The sequence below is a fragment of the Hippocampus bargibanti genome, linkage group LG19 (genome assembly GCF_051943395.1).
Source record: "Hippocampus bargibanti isolate YZ-2025 linkage group LG19, ASM5194339v1, whole genome shotgun sequence".
Classification (NCBI taxonomy): Eukaryota; Metazoa; Chordata; class Actinopteri; order Syngnathiformes; family Syngnathidae; genus Hippocampus; species Hippocampus bargibanti.
The window spans coordinates 4,736,243-4,753,606 of NC_142752.1; the positions used below are offsets into that span (position 1 = coordinate 4,736,243).

Consider the following 17,364-nt stretch of genomic DNA (forward strand, 5'->3'; position numbering starts at 1 on the left):
GGCTAATGACTATCTAATATCTAGCTATTATCTGTCTAGCTGGCTGGTTAGCTATCTAGCTAGCTATCTATTAGCTATGAAGCTACCTATCTATTAGATATCTGGTTAGCTATCTAGCAGATATGTAACTAGCTATTTGGCTAGCTATCTAATGACTAATAGCTTTCTAGCTTGCTGGCTAGCTATCTATTAGCTATCTATTAGCTCTCTAGCTAGGTAGCTAATAGTATATATATAATAACTTTTCCACCTTTTTTTGGGGTGACCAAGTAGGAAGTGTGAGGTACCTACGGTGGGTCTAGGTCACCAGGGCTTGAGTCATGTGTCGGCCGGTCAGTGGAGCGCGAATTGGGCTTCGTGCCGGAGGGAGGGAGTCCAGGTAGGTTTACGGTCGCTCGGCGGTCCTTCCGTCACATGGCAACATGGCGGGGAACACTGCACCTGAGGCGGAAGTGGCAAAAACAACGGTGTCAACGTAAATTGTAACTTATACATCCCATATTTTCTGGAATCATTTGTTATTTTTTAAAAATAGTTTGGTTGACTGGTGCGATTAATATTCCAGAGGGATTTACAAGTGAAATTATTCACACTCAATTATAACTTGCACATGTTTTTCCATTGAACCACAAGAGGGCGCTCTGGCTACCTCCATTGTTGTTTACGAGAGAAGCCAAGGGTGAATATGTCGTTGTTTCGAATTTATGAAACGTTAGCATAATAAAAAATAAATAAATAAAAATAAAAATACATTTCATTTATAAGCGCCTTTCAAAACGCTCAAGGTCACTTTACAGTCACAAGATAAAGTTTTTCTGTGGGTGAGCAACGGCAGCCACACGTGTCAGCGTGCACTCAACCCCGACGTAACTCAAATAGATAGAAAGCTAGATAGCTAATGGATAGCAAATAAGTAGCTAATAGATAGCCAGATTTCCAACAGCTAGCCAGCTAGACAGCTAAAAGCTAGCTAGCTAGCTAATGGATACCAAATAAATAGCGAATAGAAAACCAGAAAGCCAACAGCTAGCCAACTAGACAGCAAGCTAGTTAGACAGCTATCCAGCTAATAAATAGCCAGATAGCCAACAGCTAGCAAGCTAGACAGTTTACAGCCAGTCAACTAGACAGCTAATAGCTATAGCTAGTTAATGGCTAACAAATAAATCGCTAATACAGCTTACTCAAGCTAGACAGCTTACAGCCAGTCAGCTATACAACTAATAGCTAGCCAGCTAGCTAATGGATAGCTAATAAATATCTAATAGATAAATTATAATAGATATATTGTATACTTATTCTAACTGTTGTTGGATTGGATTGGATATGCCTTTATTAGTCTCACAGTGGAGAAATTTACATGTTATGTTGCATTGTTATGTGTTTTATGTTTATTTTTAATTTTATTTCACAGTGACATGTTACATAAATTCAGTCACACGTTAGATTTGATCCAATAAATTTCCCATAAAAAATGTTTTTTCTTCTTCTTTATTTGATAGCAAGTGTGACTTATGTTATGTGTTATATGAATAGACTAAAAAGCTATTCTAGCGTGCTTATTGCAATCTTGGTGGCAGGTGTGGAGCCCCATCGAGCTCATTTGATTGCATAATTATTTATTTTGTTATCTAATTGGCGAGCTGAGTCTTCGCGGCCGCATTTCCTCAAGGCGTCGGCGCGCTTTTATGATTGTTTATTGCGCTAATGACAGCCAACGAGCAGGATTGAAATTAGCGTTGAATATGTATGTACTTTCCTTCACTTCATATAAAACTGTGCTGCGTTTTGACAAAATGACCGTCACCGGAACAACCGTCGTGATTTTTGTGTTTCTTTCAAAGCAAATATGTTTTTTTATTTTCAAACGTAGTCTTTCCCCCGGGATGAGCGCAAAGGGCGATCAAGTTGATGAACGCCTCTGATTGGAGGTTGTTATTTAGTTATTAACCGCCCGCTTGCGCATCCAAAAGAGCACACGCATACACAAAAAAGGGGTTATTATGCGTGAAGTCACGCTTCTGTTGCGGATAATGAGGTTAGCCGAGCTAACGTAATTGCACCAATGACGGCGAGCGGCGAAAAAAGGACCGACTGTACAAATTTAACGAGTCTGTGCTCTTCTCTACCTTTTTTTTCTGCTCCGATGTCGCTTCAAGCGTGACGCCAGTTCTCCCGCCAAGGCCGATTAGGATTGATGAGGTAGCCATTTTTTTTGGGGGGGACGGTGTAAGGAATACAATGAGTTTGAATAAACCAAACGTAGCGTTTCGTCATCTCAATCAGAACCGGCACGACTCGCTCCTGTCGCATTTTTACAATGGTTTATTTTTGTTTTCGAGCAAGGTCACAACGCGGCCACTAATAATAAAAAGCCAGCGCTAATAATCTCGGAGACCGCGGGAGTCACAGAAAGTAAAGCCATTTAGCTAATTTGAGAAAAGGGGAACAGGAAGCCCCGCTAAAATTATTGAAACGTCAGAAGGGTCAGAGGTCAAATGGAGTTCATCACCTGTGCCCGGGCGGATCATTGTCGCATTGTCGTTTACGTCCGCGTGACTATACATCGTGACTTTGTGAGCAATGGCCTCTTTCTTTTTGCCCGTCTACGACGATGTGTAGCGCATTTTAGCATTAAGCTAACAGACATAAGTACAATTCTCATCTGCTTTGATGATTTTTTTTAATGCAAATGAGTGTTCAAAAATGGTAGCCATTTTTGTTTTTATAAGGCCTCTGTATCATGGCGTCAGTTTACGTGACGCATAGAGGGTCAATTTAGGCTCAGCCTGCACACAGAGAGAGAGAGAAAAAGAGCGAGGGAGGGGGTGAGGATGGGGTTGGGGAGGGGTATTGTGTAAGATTGAATCTATATTTTGTCCCCCCTGGCCCAGCAGCGCATTCCAACCACTTCACGACTTCTCATTTTGTTTACTGTGCAGGAGCACATACGCGAAGGCAACAATATGCCATAGCACTTGTCTCAATGGCCCCCCCGATCAATATCTCCCCTGCCGTCGTAGCGTGCCATCAAGTCTCGGGGGTTGACTATGACGGCTTTACAAAAAACGCAGGAAAATCAAGACGCGAGGGGGAGGCTTTGTCACGCCATTCGTCTTAACGCTGAATGCAAAATGGAGAGGGAATACCCGTAACAATGACAACAGCAGCAGCCAAGCTACACAAGACGACATATGGTACCAATGTAGCCATCAAACCTTTTTTTTTTTTCAAAAACATATACATAAAATAAGAATAAAAAACAAATGACGTGTCATCTACTAAAGAAAAAAAATCAAAGAGAATTCACAAGCGAGCCGAATCCGGCGCGTACGTGCGGGGACGTATGTTTCTGCGGCAGTATAAATAAAACATATGGCGCATCTATGTCAGGTTCACGCGAGGACGGCGCGGCAATCATGTGGTCGGTCGGGAGAGCACAAGACCATAGGGGTGGGGGGGGAGGAGAAAGAAGAAAAAGACAGCATAGGAACACTGGCCATATTGTAGTTATCATATTGCTCATAATCAGAGTCATACGACACGATAACGTATTTAGACTTGAACTCATCATGCCTTGGACGCTGTACATACTGCGGGGATGCTATTTTATTCCCGTTCGTTCACATCTGGTTAGAATGCCGTTGGCGGTTTTTGTGGCTTTGCCCTTGGGGAAGGCCTCGCATCAATTTAATATTTCTATCCGAGCGATTTTAAAAAGAGAACGAAATCCATGACTAAAACTCTTCCACAATGAAACCTCTTCTTCTTTTCCTTTCGGCGTTTCCCTTGACGGGGTCGCCACAGCAAATCAGTGTCCTCCATCTTTAGAGGTTTGATCCGCATGTTTGTTTTGGTCAAGCTTTTACCTCCGATGCCCTTCCTGACAAAACCCTCTGTATTTATCCGGGCTTGGTACCGGCACAAGAAGACTTATGTCCCTTTGTGGCTACAGAACAAGGAACTCGCTCAGTAAAAAGCTCCCAAACACAAAATGGTCATCGGCACAGCAACATTCAAAAAAAGCAAAAACTATACTCACCATTTACCCTCTAGTGTGGAAAATATATACATTACAGGTAACATGCGACTTACGACCGAGTTCCGTTCCGACCAAACGGTCGTAAGTCAAAATGGTCGTAAGTCGAAACCCATTCAAAATGTTGCATATCGACTCGGAGGCTAAATAACTCGCAAACTCCCCCCTCTGGTGCCATCACGCGGTCGATTGCTGTGCGAGAGTGACATGCTGGCTGGCTCGCCAAAATTGTTGTACGCATTGCTGGCCTGCTCGCGCGTTGCGGTGCCAGGCGTAGAATTACAATTTTAAAAATAGGGTCTGGAGGTCGTGCTCGTAAGTACGGGTGGTCGTAAGTCGAGCCGGTCGTAAGTCGGATGTTACCTGTATATGCATTTAAGCCATTCCTCCGTAGTTGTTTCCCTATACAACGCAACGTACTTCACATGATTAATTCATTCACTGCCATTCCCGAATGTATTCAGGAATTGAAAATATGACGTAGAGCGCCATTCGCAAATTTTTCGGGGTTTCTTTTTTTTCATGCTTGGGTGCTGCTCAAGCGCTGGCGATGACGCCGATAAAGAGAGGTTTTTGTTTTGTTTTTTTCTTTTCCACAAGCGGGCAGGATTTAACTTTTTTTCCAATATCATTATATTATTTCATTATATTTTGGACATCCTCCCTCATTTCAAGCTCATATAACTCCAGACCCATATAACTTAGGAATTAACTCTTTTTTACTAATGAATGAAGAGACTGTAAGGCAGGGGTGTCAAAGTCATTTTTTGCCGCGGGCCACATTGTAGTTATGGTTTCGTCTCGAGGGCCGTTATGAATTTGAGGAAGCCATTAGAATGTTTAATCCCCTCCACATATTCCATATAAAGTGCACAACAAATTAATGAATAACTAGTTTTCAAATCTGAAGTGAAGAATATTGACTGTTATTGTGGTTTACATCCAAAAATATGACATTTTGGTTAGGATTTTAGCAATCATCATGGAATTTCACACGTTTGATTTGCTTTCGCGGGCCGAAAAAAAATGATGTGGCGGGCCGGATTTTGCCCCCGGGCTTTGACTTTGACATCTGTGCTCTATGGTTTCTAACGCCGCATTGAATGTTTATGTAGTCCTAAAACGCAATATTCTGAGGGTTCTGCAATTCAAATGACAATGACACAAACCCTGGCACTTGAGTGGTCACATTTTTGCACACGTCTGGCAGTAAATGAGTTAATAATTGCTAATTGAGTGTTAATTCCAAATAGATATATCTGTTGTGACTTGAACATTGGCTGACAACGCTCGGTCACTGTCTACTTCCTGGAGTCAAGTGACCTGACTGCAGGTGCTGACGGCGTTCTCGTCTAACAAGAGCGCATGGGGGGCTGTGAGGGGGGATTCTTTGTTTAAAAATGAACGTCCTCGGTGGGTCGAGGTGACATTGAGATGACCAAAACAAAAAATAAATACATTAAAATCACCAGCTGCTCCAAAACTCCATCCCCAAGAGTCAACAGTAAATCTCCCAAGGAACCAAACAACGACTGGACCCTGCGGAGAGATTCACTTCACACAAACCCACCCCCCACTCCCCTTAGCTTTCTGTTTGGAGAGATTAGTGTGGAGGAATTCCACAGCAGATATCGCTTACCCACTCAACTTTGCTCACCAATGAAATTTTCGCTTTGTGCCGCCGCGTACGTTAAAAAAAAAAAGTCCTTGAATCGGATGAAGTTGCCGCCTGAAGCTCTCGTGCACCACTTTTTTGCGCTACAGATAGCTGGACGCGTTTATCTGACAACATCTTAACCTGCAGAGGCCCCCTTGCGAGACACACACAATCAATCAAACGAGCGCTTGACAAAAACAAGTCAAGTCGGCCATATCGCGTAAACACAACCTTTGTCTTGGGCGTCTTTGATAATACTTTGGAGCACTGCATTTTAACGTTCTATGGTACCCATAAGTGCATTAGGTACCGGTCTCTGTATGCAATGCAAATTATGCATTATCATTTTTTGACCATTTTATAGGTTCTAGGCTAAACGTACACGCCTGTTTTTTGTTTCAATATCTTGAATTTGTATTTTTTTTTAAACATTCATTTTGAACGTGGATATAAACTGGTTGGATACAGTACATCGAACAATGAGAATAAGAACCACTGGTCTAGGGTCTTAGTATGGCTGTTATAGTTTCCTGTTAATTATGATTTTTTTATGATATTGAATTAGCAGGTTTTAACTCTAGGAAACAATGGTTACTACGATGGACGATGGGATGATCATGTTATCATCTTACAAGGTGCATGGAAGGGTTAAGATCCATCACTTTGTCACTCTCTGCCTTTAAACAGGTTTTACTCTTTAACTTTTGACCCGGCAGTAGACTGTTTTTCATGTTTGATCACATTTAATGTTATTAACTTATAAGTTAACACGGACTGCTGGTCCTGAGGAAAATACATTAGGTCTTCAAGTATTAGACTTTGAGTGTCTCGTGAAAGCTCCTCAACTCACTCCAGCAAAGTTCTTTGTCCGCAAACATTTGTGGGTTAAGCTAGAGGACACAAAGAGAGAATAAGTTTGCAGTGTTCGTATTTTAGAATATATCAACCAAGTAGATTTGGGCCAGTTTCTCTGGCATTTGGAGACTGTGGTGATCGTCTTGAAGCGTTTTTGATCAAACAAACGTCCACAACAATCCATCAGTGGCTCTTTGGAAGCCAATTAAGTGCTCCACGGGCTCAATTAGCTAATGCTAACACCACGTCTGCATCCATGCAAATGTTGCAACGCTTTTTCCACTGCGCAGATTAGCCTCAAACCACAACAAGCCAAAAAGAAGGTCAAGAAAGACAAGGGGGAGGAAAAAAATAAAACAAGTTCAATTCTGGTGGCAAGGACGGCGTGGGGCTTCTCGGGTGGGCTTACATAAGAGTCTGATTAATTTACAGGTGGGCCAAGACGAGAGGGGGGGGGGGGGTCCAGCATGCAAGGCATCCAATGTGGGAGGCCTCGCTGCGGTCCCACATAGGATGTCAACAGTACACACAGCAAGCATTTACTCCATTTGGGCTTACCTTATTGTGGCACAAGCAGGCGTCGTCCTCCCGGTGTGCTCTTGCGGCCGCTCCACGGTTGTTGTTTTCTTTATTCCCCCACCACACACCCACCACGCACGAGAAGTCCGCCGCGCCTCCCCTGCTGTTAGGGGGAGTCCCTAACAACAGCCAGTTAGCCGAGGTAGCTACCAGCTAACTTAACTGGCGTGACGGATAACGTTGGCTCGTTTTTTTCGGGGGTTTGTCTCTTGCTAACTTAGGTAACTTTACACTCGCTCAGCGGTGGTTGACACGTAACATCCAATAAAAGGATTCGGCCAAGTTGGGCGTTTTTGTTATGATTAGCAGGTTGGCTAGCAAGTTGCCATCGCCTTCTGTTGACAAACAAGCTTGCGTGGAAGAGGAGGAAAGAGGGTGGGGGGGCAAATCACACACGGCTCGAAGCCTGCGAGCCTCAACGTTAGTTAGCTTAGCCGCAGCTAGCCAGCTTGGCTAAGCAACCAGAACGCGCTGGACCCCGCTAAAAAAAAAATCCGCGCAGCCCGCCCCCCCGGAGTCTTCCAGTCCGCGTTGTTGTTGTCGGTGGTGGGGCGATTCGGCGTGTCACTGTCGTGTACGTCCAATATTGCGCGTGGGTCGCGGTGGCCCAGGTCGTGAAGCCAAGTTGTCACTTTGCTGGGCGCTCTCCGCCATTTCCAAGCTCTCTCGCTCTCTCGCTCCAACACAAACAAACAGGGGCTGCGGGAGCGCGCGCGCATAGCTTGCGTGCGCGCTCACGGGCAGAAGCATGAGAAAACATTACCTGACTGACTAATGGGATGCGTCGAAAATATCACGCAAGGAAAGAAAAAATGAATGTTGACTTCGAAACCGTGATTTAAAAAAAATATTTTTGATCGTATAATAATAAATGTCATTTCAAAAATCTCAAGGTCACATTATAGTCACGTCATCAGTTTTTCTGTGGGTGAGCAGGGGCGACAACACGCGCCAGCGTTCACTTATCCTGGTATAAATAGAATACAATACAGTGATACCTTGGTTTTCGACCATAATCCGTTCCAGAAACCTGTTCGAAAACCAATTTGTTTGAAAACCGAGACATCAATTTCCATTATAATCAATGTCAACATTTTTAATCTGTTCCAAGTCTAGAAAACACATTTTGAAATAGATCTAAATTCGTTCTTCTTTTTAAAAGTTGCTATCTTACATTAAGGGCACTGCATTTAAATACACACAACACGTCTATTTTAAAAAGGAATAACATGCTGCTGTGATGAAAGAAATGACAACATGAAGTATAAATGTGATGTATATATACTATAAAGTGGTAAAAATCGATACCAAAAGTACCTTACAAAAATAACCTGAACCTGAAGCACATTAAACACCGTTACTGGAAAACCTCAATGTCCCTCTTAAAAGATTAGTACCTTTCAACCTTAAAGGACAACCGACATCTCCGGACAAGTTGGGTCCATAATTTGTAAAATGGCTTCAAATGACTTCTACTGAGCGTATTTTAATAAGATTCCACCATATAGCTATATGTTACGTTTTAAGACTCGCTGAATATTCAGGAAGTCTTGTTTTTGAGTTGGTGACGAGTCTGTATGTGACGTCACTAAAGGACCGGAAAAAAAGACACATTGTAGCAGTCCTTCCATCACGTCAATGTATTTTGCTGTACTTGTTTGGTCTGAAAACCTTGTGTTGCACCCAAAAGCCGCTAGAAGAGGGCGTCCAAGCTCCATATAAGGAATTTATCCGCCTGAGGAAATGGAGGTGGCCACAGGAGATCGCCATTTTGTTCCTCTTTTCTGGGACGCTACATCATTGGAGTCCAGATGGCTCGAATTGATACGCAAGTACTTCTTTAATCGATTTCAAACACATATGCTTTCCTCTTCAGAACTATTTGAATCATATTCATAACTGGATGTAACAAGAAAGCATATTCTCCGAATCTGAAGCCATTGTTTTGATTCTCAAGCAATGTAAGACGCCCTTGGCGTGACGTCACGAACTGGGGGCGGGACTTTCTGAAAATGCCCAATTTTTTGCAGATTTTGGACACTTTAAATCATTTTTATTGGTGTTTGGCATTTGAATAAAAATATCAAACTGCGTGTTTTGGGTATTTTAGATGCTATCAAACGTTTTTCTGATGTCAGTTAAAAAATAAAAAAATGACGTCGGTTGTCCTTTAAATATCCCATAAACCTATAGTACACTTACATATATGGCGGGGCATTAAATATGTTTAACAGACTGTTATTACCAAAGGTACACTTGAAAATAAGCACTTTAGAATGTTTAGTATGCTCAGACTAGGTATTCAGAATCGGAAGTATTAACATTGAGGTATTATACTCTGTTGATTTCAGCAGCATTTTTGCAAGGGGAAAAAAAAAAAAAAAAAAAAAAAAAAAAAAAAATCGGTATTAATTCCGGCCTTACTGATACCACATCAGAACAAGGCGTCTATTTGAGATGGCACGTGTGCTGTGCTATTATGGTTTCCCAGGTTCAAATAAATTATCAACAAGAGGGCAGACATTCCAGACCATGCGAGCGCACCCAGACAAGCGACCTGAATCGATGTCGCTGCTGCACTTACTTTTAAAGACTCATCTTCTTGGCTCCCACTTGGCTCTCTTGTTGTTCCACTGCCATACCCATCAGGCCAGGATTGAGATACTTTTGAATTGATCTTTATTAAATAAAATGAATGGTTAATTAACATGAGAAGACATTTTGTATTATGAACAATTAAAATGTATTCATTCCTGAAATAATTGATTTATTTCTTGACCACACTTGTCAGGCAAAAAGCCCCCCTTACACCTTGACCTCTGGACTTTGGGCTGTTTTACTGCCACTTTTCTCCCTTCTGTGCGAGGTAGCATAGATTGAAGTCATGCAATACTCTAAAAAAAATCCCTTTTGGTCTCAGATTCAGGCCATGAGGTCTTAAAAGTAAGCCATGAGAGGTAAACATCTATACTCCGGTCATGGGGATGGAGTAACAATGGCTGTCAGGGTTTTCCTGTAAGACTCAATGTGAAGTTGATGGCCAGGAAAGATCACTTAAAGAGTTTGAACTTGCGGAGATATGGCTGCACAGTTTCTTTAGGGTATGGCTTCAAGGCCAAACAGGTGGGTATATTCTCGGGCTGCTCAATCCAAAGCTTGTGGGCCACACCAGCCTGGGTAAGGGTCTCAGATAGCCCTGAGAGGGCGGCTTCGTCAGGAGCCTTAAGGAAACAAGAGGTGAATCTGATGTGGAACAAGTTGTCACTGTCATTTTTTTTTTTTTTTTTTTCGAAATCATTTAGTAATTTGTATGTGTTTTTGCCACAGTGGAAATCTGTACATGGATGAATCTAGAATAAAAAATGTGCTGTGTTAAGGTTGCCTCCCTTTAAGAAGAATAAAGTAGATCAAAACAAAAACAAAATATCCTGCTACAACGATTCTAAAATGTGACTATGGTTCGGCTCTAGTTTTACTCCCCACTTGGAACGCGTTCGTACTAAGATGGAGAATAAAAATATCAAAATATTAGACGGACACAAGGTGCAATGTAGCATTCAGACAATAAGCCCATTTAAGAAAAAAAAAAATCTGTATCAACATTTTTGAAAGTAACCAAAACGGTATTAGTTAAAACCGAAAGATACGTACTATGATACAAATATGCGTCAAACTTCTAGAACGTGTTAAAACAATCAGAGACGCTTTTTAAATCGTAATACCCTGAAAGGTATTACTCGTCCAATGGACTCACCCCAAGTACTACTTTGTGCATGGAGTCGAGCTCAGCGAGGTAGCTTTGCGTGTCCCCGTCGGCGTAATGCAAGTGGACGGCAGCGGTTGCTGCGTGGCAAGCTTGGGTGATGACGGCTCCCAGGGGCCACGACAGCTTGTGGACCAGGTCCGAGCGGACAACGATGTATTGGACCAGGCGGACGGTAGAACCGGCGGCTCCGGAAGCAGCCATTTTTTTTTTTCGTCAGCGCGCCTGTTTATTTTCCGGGTCAAAGATCGAGCGCTTAGATTAACATAAATGGTGTTGGTTCCCTCTAGCGACAGATCTTTAAAATTGCAAGTCCATTTATCTGTCCTGTACGGTTTACGTACTGAAAAGATTAATAGTTTTTTTGTTACACTTAAATTATTTCGTTATATCACATTTAATGCATTAAGATTATTTTATTAAATTTGTTATTTTGTGGCAAAAGCTTAAATATAAACATCGGTTTAATGCAAGCTATCCATTAGCTGTCTGGCCAGTTGTATTATGTATTAGCTAGCTAGCTTTCTATCTATTTGAATTACTTCCGGGTTGAGTGAACGCTGGTGCATGTGACTGCCGCTGCTCACCCAGAGAAAAACTGATCCAGTGACTGTAAAGTGTCATTGTTATTTTTGAAAGGTGCTTGTAAATGAAATGTATTATTATTATTATCTATTAGCTATACATCCAGCTAGCTAACTATCTATTAGATATCTATTAGTGAGATAGTTGGCTGGCTAGCCATTAGCTACCTATTAGCTATCTAGCTGGCTGGCTATCTGTTAGCTATCTATCCAGCTCACTAGCGGTTAGCTATATAGCTGGCTCGTTGGCTGGCCGTCTATTGGCTATATATTAGCTAGCTATCTGGCTATCATTTAGCTATCAAATAGCGAGCTAGCTAGCTTTCGATCTATTTCAGTTATTCCGGGTTGAGTGAACGCTGGCGCGTGTGGCTGCCGCTGCTCACCCGCAGAAAAACATCTAACAGTGACAGTTAAGTGACCTTGAGAGTTTTGAAAGCCGCTTAAAAATGAAATCTATTATTATTATTATTATTAAATGACATTTCAAACAAACATAATATAAATGTGGTGAAAGGTGCAAAAATAATTTTCACATGTGTATAAATGGAAATGTTCTCACCATATTTGCTAAATAGGAGACGGGAAAAGAATAAATGTCACAATAATTATTTATTCCGCATACACATTATAATATAAATATAAAATGCTATTTTTTTCTCTTAAAATCGGTGAGACATCATTGTATCTGTGTAGAGACAGACAAGCATACAAACAAGAGTTTTGTAGTCTACCCCAAAAAAGATTACCATCATGATCATCAGCATCATCTTCTTCTATCACGAGGATGGCGCCCCCTAAAACGGACTGACTCATCTGGCATCTAACAGAAAAGCAGCTTTTTCTTTTTACTCCTATTATTATTTAATCTTTTTTTTTTGAACGCACAGAGAAGAGCAACAAGGACTTTTAAACCCCATATGTCTACTTCTCGACACCCCATGCCCCCTAAAAAGAAAAAAAAATCAGAATGATGAGCGTCTATTTTGTATCTTAGATTTCAAGATGCAAATGCCGTTAGAGCACTTCCTGTAAATCCTGAAATGGCTTGGCCATTCAAATGTATGGATAAGAGCGCCTCTTGGCGGCCGCTGGAGGTACTGCGCCTCCATTCAAATGAAGAGGGAAATGACCTGACCGTTCAATTGCATGGGAGAGGCCGCCCACTGGCGGCCGCCGGAGGTACTTTCCATACCATTACAGTATTCAATTTTAACAGGGTTGTTTACGACCTTCTCTGTATTTGGCCATTATCAAAAACATTCATTTTAACTTTACAAGGACTTTAAGTATTACTGTCTTCCAAGTAACATTTTTTCAGTACTTTAAGACATTCGGACACTTGTTGGCATACTAGTTGGACAAACATGTTAATACATAGTGGGTATTTTGGTCCAACTAGTTGAGTCTGGGACATTTTTAATGTGTGGCATGGTTACTAGTTTGGCCAAGCAGCAGTGCAACAATGACATTTGACAAGTTGGGTTCGATTGCGTATTAAAAATTGGCACTGGTATTGGGAAAATGGTACTAGTAAGTCACAGGCATCCGATTACATAGACCTTAAGATGAAATAAATCATCTCCTCAAGCTGCCAATCATGTATTTCTTCAACTGAAGCAAGCCCATATGTTTTTTTAAAACAATATAGAAAAACAAACATTTTCTTTTTTTTTTTGTAGTCGTTTAAACTCACATTTTTTTTCTGAAAGTTTGGCTGACATGCTGCTGAATCCTAGCGTGTGTTTGTTGCTGTGTGTGTAAGTGCGTGTCTTTAAATGTGTGCTGTCAAATCAAAAAGAAAAATACTGAGCAAACCACTCTTGCCGCTGATCTTCCGGAAGGTCGATGGCGACGTCCTTGGTCTCAGGAGGGCTGCAGGGAAGAAAAGTGACCAACAAAATGACCTTAGACTGATATGTGTTAGTTTTTAACTGTGGGGGTTGGGGTGGTTAAATATTAATATATCAATGAAAATATATCGTTGATCCCGCAAAAAAAAATGTGAAGAAAATTTCATACAATCGTGTAATAGAAGTCGCAATCGTAGTGTTGTGTAGTTCAACGTGTGTCCAGCAGAGGGCAACAAACCCATGCTTAACATTTATGACGGAAAACTACTCGCACTTGCCACATCATTTGTCACTTTTTTGCTTTTCCTGGAACTTTTCAGACTTTAAAATAATCCATTGTGCGTACCGTGTCCTCTTTTAAGACGCAAGGGCATATTTTCGAAAGATTCATTAAGATGAATGAGGTGCCTGATGGATTTAGAAAATGGTAGTGGGGAGTGAAGATGAAGATGATCAAACGACAACAAAAAAAAAAAAAACAATTGACAACAGCAATAACAACAACAATCGAGATAACACACATACATGCTCCTTTTGCGTCCCAAAGCCATTCTTTGATGCCTCCTGATCAGTCACAACATAACGCAGAACCTGCCCATCAACAGCAACCATCCAATCACGCCTCGGCTACCGTCTTGGTTTTCACTCTGCTGATTTTTGAGACAATTGGGGAAATTTCAAGCCTCCTAATGCAAAAACGACGAGTATGTGGACGATAGTGTTTACTTCAATGACAGGCTGTTTGCAAGATTTGGAATGGTGAAAAGCTATCTATGCAAAAAAAGTATTTTTTTAAATGAACGTGACTTTTATTATAGCAGAGAAAGTCATTTTAAAGGCGTAGTGGAAAAAAATCGCTTAAAAACTATTCAAAGAAATGTCACTTGGTGATGAGTAGATTTTTTGGCAGCACTTTCCAATCTGTCAATTTATTCCTTATTTATTTATTCATTTATGTATTTATTATTTTATTTCAGAGGAGGAATAGCATCAACGTGGAGGAAGGCGACCAATTGAGGAAATGTGGCAAAACTACAAGTATGTCTTAGCTACATTTCATTTGGTGACATTTAACTTTGGGATCGTCACACTTCCTAGTTTTCTTGAATGCAGCATTGGAAATAATGGAAATAGAATCTACTGCATGAAAGCTATTATAAAAATAATAATATGTTTGATTTCTAAGCGCTAAGGCGCTCAAAAATCTCAATGATACTTTACAGTCACGGGATTATAACATTACGGTGTTTTCCGGTGTATAAGGCGCACCCAAAAGTCTTAATTTTATTCCAAAGATGCGCCTTATACGCAGGTGCGCCTTACATGTGAAGTAATATTGAGCCACAACTTTTATTTATTTATATATTAATAATAATAATAATAATAATAATAATAATACATTTCATTTATAGGTGCCTTTCAAAACTAGATTTGCAGAACGTTTTTTCATTCATTGAAAGTGCGCCTAATAGTCCTGTGCGCCTCATATATGTGAACATTTTGAAAATACATCATTCATTGCGCGTGCGCGTTATACTCCAGTGCGCCTTACATACCAGAAAATACAGTACAGTGAGACCTCAACTTACAAACACCTCATCTTACAAACTTTTCGTCTTACAAACTTCCAATTTATGAAAATTAAACCTTATAATAGGCACTATTTTCATAATACACACCCACCACGGCTGGCGGAGTGATCTTCGGCGGAAGCACACGACCGAACAGCACCAGAGGTTAAGTTACCAACAGTCCTTATGGAAGGTGACTCTCCTTCCATAAGCCATCAACGACCATCAAAAAGGTCAATAAAACTTTATTTTACAGCACAGTTTATTTCTTTAATTACAGTCCTCATGTAATGCGCCTTTCTTTCCAAACAGCAATTCCCTTTGACCTTCGATCTCCAACGCCATTCCATCAAGCCATAAATGACCATCAAAATGTATAAATAAAGTGACTTTATGATACAATGCAGTGTATTTCTTTCATTACAATACAATAGCACATTTATTATACATAGAATAAGGTGTGTTGTGTGTAGTTTTAAGGCTTATTTAGTTGAAATGTATATTTTATGGAAACCCGGGAACGGATTATTCCCATTTTAATGGTTTCCTATGGGATTTTTTTTTTTTGAGATACACACTTTTCGCCTTACACACTCTGTCTGGGAACCAATTAAGGTCGTAAGTTGAGGTCTCACTGTACTTATTTTAATTAGTGGTATTTTATTTTATTTTTTTCTTTCCTCAAATTGTGTCGCAACTAAAAAGGCCGAGAGAGAGAGAGAGTGAAGGCCAATCAGAAGCAGAGGTCACGTACTTCGGGTTAATTGAGCTCTGTGATTGGATGATTTATGACTGGCCTCCGCCCACGGGAGCCTGAGACGCTCTCTCGCTGTCTCTCTTTCTCACCTCGTGAACTTCTTGGGTTCTGTGGGAGGGGTCGGCGGTAGGGGAAGAGGTTTGTTGGCGTTCAGCTCGAGGTGATGGAGGAGGAGGGGGGAGTGGGGAAGAGGTTCGAGGCGGCCAGGCTGGGCCGGGGGCGGCGGCGGAGGCGGCGGTTGCGGCTGCGGGCCGCCCCCGGGGCCCGCCGAGCCTGAGCCGGCTGCCTCCAGAACCCTGAAACCGGCCGACCTGCCGAATCTGCTCGCTGCCACTTTCTCATTCTTTCGCTTTTGCTACACAGAAAGAAAGGCAGGAAGGAGGGAGGGAGCACGGGGAAGACAAGTGGGGGAGGAGGGAGGAAGGGGGGAGGGTTCAAAGCAAAAAATCAGGGTGTAAATAATTCAAAAGAGGCTAAATTAATGAGGTAAGGAAACAAAAAGGGAAAATGAGGATAGGTCCCAAAGACGCGGGAACGATCGTTCGCACAATCGGGGAGCCCAGCGCTGATTGTTGGGCTTGCGACATCCAAATGGCTTGGAAAGCAAAGTGAGGCAGGAAGGACACACACACACACACACACACGCACACAAAAACGACAAAGCACACAGTTACACGTCCATGATGAGCATGCGGTGAGGAAAATGACACTCCCAAAATCCCCAAAGTCATTTCAAGCGCTCATCGGGAGCAGAACATTTGATTGGATGATGGGTTTTCAGAGGACAAAAAAAATCTTTATAAAATCGTTATAAAAAGGCTTTTAAAATAAATTCAAACACGTTAAAAATGCAGAAAAAGGTAAAGTAAAATGTATTTAAAAAGTCAAAAAATATATCACTTAAAATGTTTGAAATTTTAAAAAATAACAAAAAGCATTGGAAAAAAATGACCTATGAGAAAAAAAAACATTGAAAGTAAAAAGTATTATAAAAACAAATAAAATAAAAAAAGTAAACATGTATTTAAAATAATGTAAAAATGACCGATGGGAACATTCAAAACTATTGAAAATATAAAGAATTGTAAAAAAGAAAATGAAAAAAGTAGAATATATTTAAAATATGTAAAAAATGACCTAGGAGAAAAAATATTGAAAATATAAAACATTCTAAAAAAAAAAAAATAAAAAAAGTAAAAATGTATTTGAAATAAAGTAAAAAAAATGACCTCGGAGAAAATGAAAAAAAAATGAAAGTAATATTACAAAAAATAAGAATGCATTTAAAATAAAGTAAAAAAATAACCAAGGAGAAAATAAAAAAAAAGAAAGTATTGTTAAAAAAAGGCAAAGGTGTATTTAGAATAAAGTAAAAAAAAAAGATTAAGACAATGTGGAAAAATTACCCAAAAATGCAGTCAGGTAAAAATAGAAAAACAGAAAGTATCAAGTGTAAAAAAGATCAAAAGCAAAATGCAAAAAAAAAAAAAAAAAGTAAAAATTAAAAATGTATTAAAATGAGAAAAGTATGAAGACAACAAATTCAGTCAAAAAATAAAAATTAAATGAAAAAAATATTGCTTTACCATTGCAGAAGGAAATAGTGAACAGTTAGTAAGCAAATAAAATATAAAGCACAAAAGAAATAGAAACTTGGACTATGAAAGAAGTATCTGTGACGTTGTTGGCCTGTTTGCGATGACAAG

At 40.5% G+C, this 17,364-nt stretch overlaps 3 protein-coding genes across 6 annotated transcripts in view; all 3 read right to left on the bottom strand.

Annotated features, from left to right (window-relative positions):
• The window catches only part of ncoa1 (nuclear receptor coactivator 1), a 131,115-nt gene extending 123,321 nt beyond the window's left edge, over positions 1 to 7,794 (bottom strand). Inside the window, exons 1-2 of the mRNA XM_089022375.1 lie at positions 7,110 to 7,794; positions 292 to 441 (exon numbers count right to left, since the gene is read on the bottom strand). The gene's annotated coding sequence lies outside the window, so the exon portion shown is untranslated. The remainder of the gene's footprint in view (positions 1 to 291; positions 442 to 7,109) is intronic.
• A 1,983-nt stretch (positions 7,795 to 9,777) lies between these two features.
• ptrhd1 (peptidyl-tRNA hydrolase domain containing 1) lies at positions 9,778 to 11,110 on the bottom strand. The gene is made up of 2 exons (XM_089022129.1): positions 10,885 to 11,110; positions 9,778 to 10,351 (listed from the first exon to the last, which is right to left on the bottom strand). Exons 1-2 carry the CDS (start codon positions 11,095 to 11,097, stop codon positions 10,181 to 10,183), a joined length of 384 nt encoding a protein of 127 aa, XP_088878255.1. The 5' UTR covers positions 11,098 to 11,110; the 3' UTR covers positions 9,778 to 10,180.
• A 960-nt stretch (positions 11,111 to 12,070) lies between these two features.
• The window catches only part of fam184ab (family with sequence similarity 184 member Ab), a 37,496-nt gene continuing 32,202 nt past the window's right edge, over positions 12,071 to 17,364 (bottom strand). For 3 of the 4 annotated variants that reach the window (XM_089022303.1, XM_089022301.1, XM_089022300.1), the window contains 2 exons: positions 15,748 to 16,013; positions 12,071 to 13,352 (listed from right to left, as the gene is read on the bottom strand). In XM_089022303.1, coding sequence (XP_088878429.1) covers positions 13,271 to 13,352; positions 15,748 to 16,013 — 348 coding nt within the window. In that variant the 3' untranslated portion in view covers positions 12,071 to 13,270. The remainder of the gene's footprint in view (positions 13,353 to 15,747; positions 16,014 to 17,364) is intronic. The other variant, XM_089022304.1, reaches the window with a different exon arrangement.